The sequence below is a fragment of the Mus caroli genome, chromosome 5, assembly GCF_900094665.2.
Source record: "Mus caroli chromosome 5, CAROLI_EIJ_v1.1, whole genome shotgun sequence".
NCBI lineage: Eukaryota > Metazoa > Chordata > Mammalia > Rodentia > Muridae > Mus > Mus caroli.
Window position 1 is genome coordinate 23,797,227 of NC_034574.1, and position 9,419 is coordinate 23,806,645.

At 42.3% G+C, this 9,419-nt stretch overlaps 1 protein-coding gene across 3 annotated transcripts in view; it reads left to right on the forward strand.

The window, feature by feature from the left end:
• Window positions 1–4,923, forward strand: part of Rnf32 (ring finger protein 32) — a 30,235-nt gene extending 25,312 nt beyond the window's left edge. The window contains exons 9-10 of one of the 3 annotated variants that reach the window (XM_021162611.2): window positions 3,546–3,713; window positions 4,455–4,923. In XM_021162611.2, the coding sequence (XP_021018270.1) occupies window positions 3,546–3,713; window positions 4,455–4,703 (417 nt within the window). In that variant the 3' untranslated portion in view covers window positions 4,704–4,923. The remainder of the gene's footprint in view (window positions 1–3,545; window positions 3,714–4,454) is intronic. The other 2 variants (XM_021162609.1, XM_029477886.1) reach the window with 2 other exon arrangements.
• The last annotated feature ends 4,496 nt before the right edge of the window (window positions 4,924–9,419 follow it).

A 9,419-nucleotide genomic window follows, 5' to 3' on the forward strand; every position in this document is an offset into this window, starting at 1 on the left:
TAAAGATCCTTTCCCAATCTGTTGGTGGCCTTTTTGTCTTATTGACAGTGTCTTTTGCCTTATAGAAGTTTTGCAAGAAAATAGAAAATTTTAATGGAGAACTCGGGGTTTGTTTTGTTTTTAATGAGAGGACATTGAGATGGCTTCGCAGGCAAAGGCACTTTGTAGAGCCTGATGACTGGAGTACCCCCAGGACCTGCATGGTAGAACAGAACTGACTCCCAGTAACTGTCTTCTTATCTCCATACTCACGCCATGATGTAAAGTGGCAGGACAAAAAGAAAAGAGACTACAGGCTAGACACAGCTGAACAGGTCTTGGTAATTACACAAATGGGCTGGTCAGTTGTAATACAGCTTGTGAACACCTGTGTGCAGCACATTCTGGGTCTTATTCAGAGGCAGAGAAGGTGCTCTGACCTGCAAGCAACCAATGAACCTGTGGGCTCCAGGCCCACCAGTGAATGAGAAATGGAGTTGGTAGGTGATATACCAGCTGCCAGCAGATGACCATGTAATGGTCACCTGTCAGTGCTGCACCCCTCTAACATGAGTCTCCTATAGTCTAACAGAGCCCAGGGCCTCAGCTATGCTAGTTCAGTGTACTGCCATTAAGGCCCTAGATTTTCAGAAAAGATCTGTGGATGATGGCCTTGAAGGAGCTCCCTCTCCCACCTCAAATGACACTAGCCACTACTCTTTAATGGCCTCCTCATCTACTAAATTGCTTGTCTTTCCTAGGCATCAGAGTCCTTATACAGATGACCACAAGCCACTTGGCTTTGAGTCCTAGACACAAGACAGATCTGACTTGATCTGGGTATCATTCACATGAAAATGGTGAAATGGTATTTTGGGCATATTGGGAGGGGAAAATTAAATTTAGAAGCCTTTTCAACATGATTACTAAAAATCTTAGCATTGCACATATAGCTCTAACTGCATTTTGTTACATAGTGGCATAGTGTAAGTAACCCCTGGATCTTTCAGAAAGTCCTCAAAGCAATTGTAGTATAGCAAAAGGCTTGTAAAAGTATGCCATGTGCTGCTTTGCAATTCTTTCCCAGTCTTTTCTCATATGATTCCCTTAACAGCAAATCTTTATCTGCTTGCTCAGAGAAACTAAATCTTTATAGCCTAATTGAAATCAGGGAATGATTCTCTTCCCCAGCCCATGTGAAAGACTGGCTTCTGGACCTAGCAAACCATGGCTGCACTATTACCACCCGCCTGAGCATTTCTGCTGTGTACTTGTTCCTAAAAACTCAAACTGGAGCTAAAGCAGAGCACAGGGCTGGAAGCTGGTAATACAGAGCCATGGTGTCCAGGGTCTAGGGCCTCACACCTAAGCTGGACACCCAATATGAAAATGTGATCTCCTCCCTATGGAGCATCCTTGGCTAGCTCCCTTCTGTGTGTATCTTAAGCTGGGCAGCAAATGAAGAGAGTGGGTGTCACATGCGAATACCTGGCCAGAAGAACCTGGTCACAGGATTTTCTCTCTATCTGGAAAAGATGGGTCCAGGAAGGCAACACTAAGAACAAACAAGGAGGCTGGGTGAGCTGATCTGGCAAAGTGTCTGTGAAATACGAGACTCATGTATGATTAGAGAGTGCTTTTGTGTGCCTGTCATGCCCACCTTCCATGAATACTGACTGATATAATAGTAAATACTGTGAAATTTCATTTTCTCAACATACTGATTACAAGATGCTGTGTGAAATGGTACCGTCCTGTTACGTCATAAGTTTATATTTGAACTTCTGTCCAGAGGTAATTGTGAAGAATTCCCTACAATTATGTTGTAAGTAACTAAGACCACAATTACGATGATATTTAAGCACCAGACCAATAACGTACACTTTAAATAAATGTTCTAATTAAAAGTCATGAAAGCTTACCAAAAAGGAATTAGGGCAGAAAACTTAAAACCTATTCAACATTGTAAACAAAACAGTAACAAAAAAAAAATCACTTTGAGACAGGGTTCCATGTAGCTCAGGCTAGCCTCAAACTTTGATCCCTTGCCTCAAGTCCTCTGAATGCTGGGATTATAGGTGTGTACCACCATGCCTCCTTACTATCTAAATGCAAACCCCACTAAAGTTTAAGGCATGTTATATTTCTACTAAACAATATAGTACTTATAAGACTTAACTCTTAAAATACGGTGACAGCATCTTGAGGGAAGGACAGGCACAGTGTCAAGCCTTTGCAGCTGGAGAGGGCACAACTCAGAGAGATCAAAGAATCACAGCAGATGAATCCAGATGAATCAAGAAGCAGGCATGCTGATGTAGAGTTAATAGCGGCAGGTAAAGCTGGTGGGAAACTGCTCTATCATGTGAGCAGACCCCACCTTCCTAAGTGTATGCAACTAGTTCACACCAATGTGCTCAAAGTATTGGAGTCCAGTGGATCCAGCAGCTCCTGTTAGGATATGACTACATGCTCTGCCACAGCCAGCCAGCATCTGATCTGTGCCCAAGTCATTTGTCCTAGGGCCAGCTGCTTTCCTAAATCAATTTCATGTGTGTGTGTGTACATCTCTCTCTCTCTCTCTCTCTCTCTATATATATATATATATATATATATATATCTTATGTATATATGTGTATATATGTGTGTGTGTGTGTGTGTACACACACATCTTTATAAAAGCCTGAGTTTAAAGGACACTAGACTTAAGGTTAAAACTTCAGATGGCATGCATATGCTGCCTCTATACTGACACTACCAGTATAGAATTTAACCTAAGTCCCAAGGGCATCTTAGTTACCCATCTTGATTATCTGTGCTTGGAGGAAAACTTTTAAAGTCATTAGGCAAGGAGTGTTTCAAATTGTGACCTTAGAGCTTGAATGAAAACAAGTCACAGGTGACCCTCCTTTGCCTGGGTTTCCTTTTCTGCTTGCATAAGATCATATATAGTCTGGAGCCACAGCTCCACAGGGAAAATGACTGGTGAGCAAAGCAGTAGTCCCCGCATGCCTGGTAGCAGTGCCAAGAACCTATACACTGTGCTGTTTAAGTCCACTATGATTCAAGTTCCCTCCTCCTGTCAGCTTTAGTCCCAGATGCATTCTGTGCTAACTGCAGCAAAGCAAAAAGTATCTTTTCTTGTTTACACCTCCCTAAACTCTTGAGCTGGAATCCTGTGAATTAGACCAACAAGAGGCAGATGAGCAAGATTAAAGAATAACCACTTATTTAATAAAGTCTCCTGTGACATGGGCAACTTCTAACAGAAATAAAGGCCTGAGTCAACAGCTGAGCAACAGTGAACTGGGCTCTTACTGATGAAGAGTGGAAAGTCCCCAAAACAGTAACAAAAGGAGATAGCGGACGATGGTAAGACAGACAGACATCGTGGCCTGCCCTGTTGTAGCTTCCTCTCGGGAAGCCCTGTTTTCAGAGATGAGGGCACTCCTGCTGTAGTATCTATCGTATGGTCACATCACAGCTGCTGGAGAAGGGACATCAAGTCCCTGCTTCAGGAAGGACTGCCCTCATTCAGATGCTCCAGCCTATGGCTCTGCTCTCAGTTCACAGAAATCAGCCACCGAATCCTGTGCTCATACAACACCAACATAGATGAACTCTTCTCAGAAATTGATGTCTGCTTGGCGGTAAATCGTAGCATTCTTCAGCAGCTAGATGAAAGGTGTGGCCAGATAATCACCGAGGAGGACTGGGAGAAAATCCAAGCACAGGTAGGCTTGTGCCCTCTGCAGAATGGACTGCAGTTGCAGGTCTGGGAGCCTTGGTGATTTTGCTTGGATGGGGACACCCAGGCCTTTGCTATTAGCTCAGTGCTGTACTCAGAAATGTTAAAGCTCTAGCTCAATGGTGGGTGTTATGAACAATGAAAACCCAAAAGGCCAATCCTAATGCTTCCTGCCTTCCTCCTGTACCTGCAGGAGCCTATGAAGGAAAGCAGGACTCTGCAGCAACTCGAAGCCAAGATAGAAGGAAAACTTAAATATTAAATTGGGGGCTAAAAAACAACTTAAAACATAAAATTGGGAAGGTTTTAAAACTTTAACAGTAACAGCCAAGTGCTTTGCAATTTTTGACTTTTGGTTTTGTTTTGTTGGTTTTTTCTGTAGCCCTGGATGTTCTGAAACTCATTCTGTAGACCAGCCTTGAACTCGAGATCCACCTGCCTCTACCTCCTGAATGTTGGGATTAAAGACGTGTGCCACCATGCTTAGCCCAATTTTCCATTTTTAATTAAAAGGCATTATATATGTTATATTATTAGTGTTCAGCAGTTTTAAAGTATGTTTGTTTAATTGGGTATTATAATCTACATCTCACATATTGACATTTAAGATTTTCCATGGATTCATGTCTTGGGCTATAGTTCTCACTGTAGGTCTGAGTTATTGTGGAATGTGACGGGGGGGGGGGTGTCACTCCTGTAACAAAGCTGTGTCTGCTTTGTGCTGCAGGCTGCTCACCATGAGATCTATGAATGTTCCATCTGCCTGACTCCACTCTCCTTTCATGGCGATGGCCGGCAAGCAGCCATAGGGACCAGCAGCCAGCGTCCCAGAGAGACAGTCCTCCTGTCCTGTGCACATCTGTTCCACAATGCCTGCCTCCTGGCTTTGGAGGAGTTTTCTTTAGGAGACAATGTCCCTTTCCATGTCTGTCCTCTCTGTCGCTCCTGCTACCAAAAGAAAATTGTTGAATGCTGAATTCGTGTCCAGGAAGTTAAATCTCTGACTAGAACAAGAAAGGGGTAAAGGCTATCCTGCCTTTGGATGAGCTGCATGGGTTTGGGGTAGAGGACTACACTGCTGACTGTTCTTTGTGATTATATAGAGGAAATATAAGTACCTATTTAACTGTGGTCTTTATTGCATTAAAAACAGCATGTTCATTTGTTGAATTTAAATGAGAAGTAGTGTTAGTTAAAATGTAGCTAGTGTCTGACCAACAGCAAGAAACTGACACACTTATTCAATGCATAAGAATCTTTTATTTTTATATAATAGATGTGTATTATAGATAAGTACTTTTAACATGTTAACTGGAAAAAAGTGATCTTCAGCATCTAGGTAAATCAAAATGGTAACTAGGTAAATCAAATGTTAATGGTGGTGTTGCAGATTCCTATGGTCCATATAAGAGAATGAAAATCTCATATATGGACCAACGGAAAATCCCTGAAGTTTTTGGTGCCAGTGCCACACACTAATGCCAGGCCCCACAAGTACTCAAGTCCCTGTCGCTTATAACCAACTATATCTCTTCATATACTTTAAAATCACCTCTGAACTCTAATGCCTAGTATAGTGTAAGTACTCCATGAACAACTGTTGCTTTACTATATTGCAAAGGAACTAAGAACAGGAAAAAGAAAACTGTGTGTAGTAAGTACACAGTAGTTTTGCTAGCCCTTTACACTCCACATTGGAAACAGAGAGTGCCGATGGGGCCAAGACTGCTGTACTCAGTAGCTAATGAGAAGCATTGCTCAGGTGGCCCCTCCATACTGGAACAGATAAAAACCCATTCAGCTGCATTAGCAGTATGCTAATGGAGGCTGGGGCATCTATTCTACAGCACTCTCAAGCTCCCTGGCTCTTTCTGTCTCAAAGATGTAAGTCTCCTTTGCCTCAGCCTTCACCAGGGAATCTGCTTTTTTTGGAGGAAAAGCATGTTGAGGCTATGCTGGGAGGCAGTGCCAATGGAAGACAATACCCAGCCTGGATGTGAATGCAGGTAGCAAGCAAAGGTGTATTCCAGGGTTCAGAGCTGCTCTCTACACAATGTGAGAAGTATTTAAAATTCTTTTTTTTAAACCCTTTTAAAGTAGTTTTCTTTTGTTGGTTTAAAATGTATGCACTGATATATAATTTATGAATTAGTATGTACATGTTGTGCTCAAATTTCTCTTAATGATTAGATTTACTGTTAAAACATTTGGAGGCTAATTTGGAGAATACTTAGAGGTAGAGACAGGCTACATCTCAGAGAGCTACTTTTCCATTCAGGAGACTCAGCTGAGAGGACAGTGCAAACTTTTACCATTCCATCATGCCTTTAGTCAGCTGTCACATGGAAATTAGCACTGATTGGAACACCTCATGCCAGTAAGAGGGTTCAGAGGCCATAGAATGTGACATCCTTCTCACTGTGGCTTCTTCCTCAGCACAATCTTTACTGTAATTAACTGATCTCCCCTTAACTTAGATGTCTCAGCATCCTTGCAAGATTAAACCTCCTTCTCACTGCCCACTCCCATTTTTTACTTTAATCATACTTAGAAAACTTGTATGCTCTAGGTTGTAGCAATTATGTCTTTCTCCCCACATTGTAGACAGACATGAGTTCTTCCACACTTAGAAATTTTTATGGTTGCTGGTCTATATAGGACCTGACCCATCCCTAGGCACTCTCATTACTAACGCATGAACTGAATAAGACACTGCCAAAGGAGCACCTTTTCAGGGCATTTTGGCCCAAAAGTGGTTTATGTGAGCCAACAGTAGGTGCTCTGAGGTTTCTGCTCTCAGAGCAGTAAGAGCTTTAAAAACCCATAACAAGCTAGGGTAGAGTCCAGCCTTATTATGCTTTGTAGGATTCTTTTTTTCCTTTCAAAGTACATGAGACAGCCACATCATTATAAAACTGCAATGTTACATGACCCTCTATTAGCTATCCTTACCACTCAGGACATAGGTAATAATTTGAAAACTGGTTATAGGCTTTTTACTACCTTTAGTTCCTACACAAGGCTTATCGTCTTGCCCTGGGAACTCCTGGGCCAAGGCCGATACCAACTTCACAGGTCACAGCTACTGAATTTTGTCCTCTGCAGTACAGCCAGAACTGGACCTACTTCAAACTTTCTGAATCCTAAATAAGATTATAGGTTTGAATAGAGAAAGAGAGTAAGCAAGGTATTCAGGCAGTATGCGGCAAGGATAACACTCTAAGCTAGATGCTATATTGTTAAGCTCTCAGTCCTTGCAAGATACATCCATAAAACTGGTCTCCTTTTAGAATCACATTGTCTTAGACATCTGCTTATTGATCGGTATTAAGTACTGACTGCATTAAATGTAGAATAAAGAAGGAAGTTCCCCATGTTCCATGGATAGGCAAGCTAGTGTGGCTGCTCACACTCTCAAGTCTCATCAACACACAGAAGTAGGCCTCCAAGATTTGTCTGCTGTCTGAGAACTCTGAACAAGCCAATGGAGTCACTGGAATCCAGATGACCTGGCCTAACCTACCTCTTCACTCAAGAATGGGGCAATCTCAAACACCTTGTTGTTGTTTTGGCTGTGTTCCAAAGACATGAAATGGGGTATGCATCTCCTATGACACTTCTGAGCTGCCCATGTGTCAGGAAGGAACACTTAGTTCCTGTCCCCATGCTCTTGCACACCAGCCCCATGTCACAATAAGACATATAAGACAAAGTGACCCACCCTGAAGCCTGAGCCAGTGCAGGCCTGTGAGAGAGGAAAGACCAGACTCTTCAAGCAGTAAGCAATGGGGACAACCTGGGGTCTCAGAAACATGGCCTGTGTCCTTTAAGTTTCTGGGTATAAGGCTGTAGGAACCTATGTCCTTGGTGCCAAGGTGTCATGTTTGTAGCGGGACTTTTCACAACAGTTCTTGGGAGGAAAAAGACAATACTCAGAAAACTTGTGAGGCAACAAATTTACCCAATTAATATTCAAGTCAACACTAACAACAAGAAGCGTATTAGTTCTTTTAAACCAGATTCATTATGTTTTTCAAATGGAAATGTACCTCCCATTTTGTACTAGTAGGTCCAGAAATAGCTTAGTTTGTGCCTGGTATTTAAAAAAATAAACAAGGCTGGAGAGATGGCTCAATGGTTAAGAGCACTGACTGTTCTTCCAAAGGTCCTGAGTTCAATTCCCAGTGACTACATGGTGGCTCACAACCATCTATAACGGGATCCAATGCCCTCTTCTGGTGTGTCTGAAGGCAGAGAAACCCTGTCTGGAAAAAAACTAACTAACTAAATAAATAAACAAACATCAGAAAGTCCTAACATGGATCACAAGAAAAAAATAATGCCACTGTTTTAAGTTCTTTTTGTTGTTTTTGTTCTTTTGGTTTTTTGTTTTGTTTTGTTTTGAGAAAGGATTTCTCTGTGTAGCCCTGGCTGTCCAGGAACTCACTCTGTAGACCAGGCTGGCCTCGAACTCAGAAATCTGCCTGCCTCTGCCTCCCAAGTGCTGGGATTAAAGGTGTGCGCCACCACTGCCCAGCCTGTTTTAAGTTCTTATATGTGTTTTGGTGTGCATGTAAACTCAGTTACAGAGGACATTCATTTCTTATTGTGAACTGAAGTGTGAGGCCACTGGTGCTCGCAGGCTGTGCACACTTCCAGCAAATGAGCCAGTGTGAACAACACTGTAGAACTCTGGATGAAGTTCAGTTCTTCTATGGAAGAAAACAGAAACAAGTCTAATGAGCTTGAATCATTAAATAATGTAAGATGCATGTGATCAACAACTAACACTACTTTTGGGTTGCAAAGGTATCATAAATTCACAACAGAAAGTGTGGGACCCCGACTTAGAGCATTTCTCCCTGGAAGGTAAAGCCCCTGGATGTTCCCCAAGCTTGTTTTCCCTGATCTCTAAAAACACAGCCAGAAAGAAGCTCTTTGTTTTCTATAGCCAGCAAAAAGCCTTTTTGTTTCTATACTTTACAACCAGAGATGTGATAATTGTAAAAGACCCAGCCAGGCACTTGCCTGGCTTCCTGTGCCGAGAGGACACGGAGAGAAAAATTCAGAAAGAACTCACTGCCCACTCCTTCTGCCTTGCAAATTTCACCAAGGACACCTGGAAGAGAAGAACTCCACCCAGTTCCTCCCAACTCCTCCCAATTCCTCAGCCAGCTGTAAAAAGCCCCCTACTGTCACTGATCAGGTCGAAATCCCCTGCCCTGCACAGCAGAAAGTGTTCATTCTCAGCTAGCTGATAATAGAACCTCTTGCAGTTTACATCAGGTGTGGTTTTCTCTCGGGTCACTGGGGTGCTGGCCAGTGACCCGAGAGAACGACTTGAACTGATGCCCAGCTTCGGGAGTCTTACAAAAGCAAATTAAAATACCTTTCTCTTTGTCTAATACCACTGTGTTCTCACACTGAACCAGAAGCAGCCTGTCAATACTCTTGAATGTTCATCATGATAGAATTGAAGACTAGATATATGTGCAGGGACTTATAAACAAAGTATAAGATTTTTCTCAGAACTTTAATTTCTAAGAATTTTAAGTTACAACAAAAGTACCTCATAGAAACAAGACTAACAGAAAACTTGAAAACAACATGTAACAGAAATTTACCAGTGTGTCTCGACACATGAAAACAATATGTAACAGAAATTTACCAGTGTGTCTCGACACATGAAAAC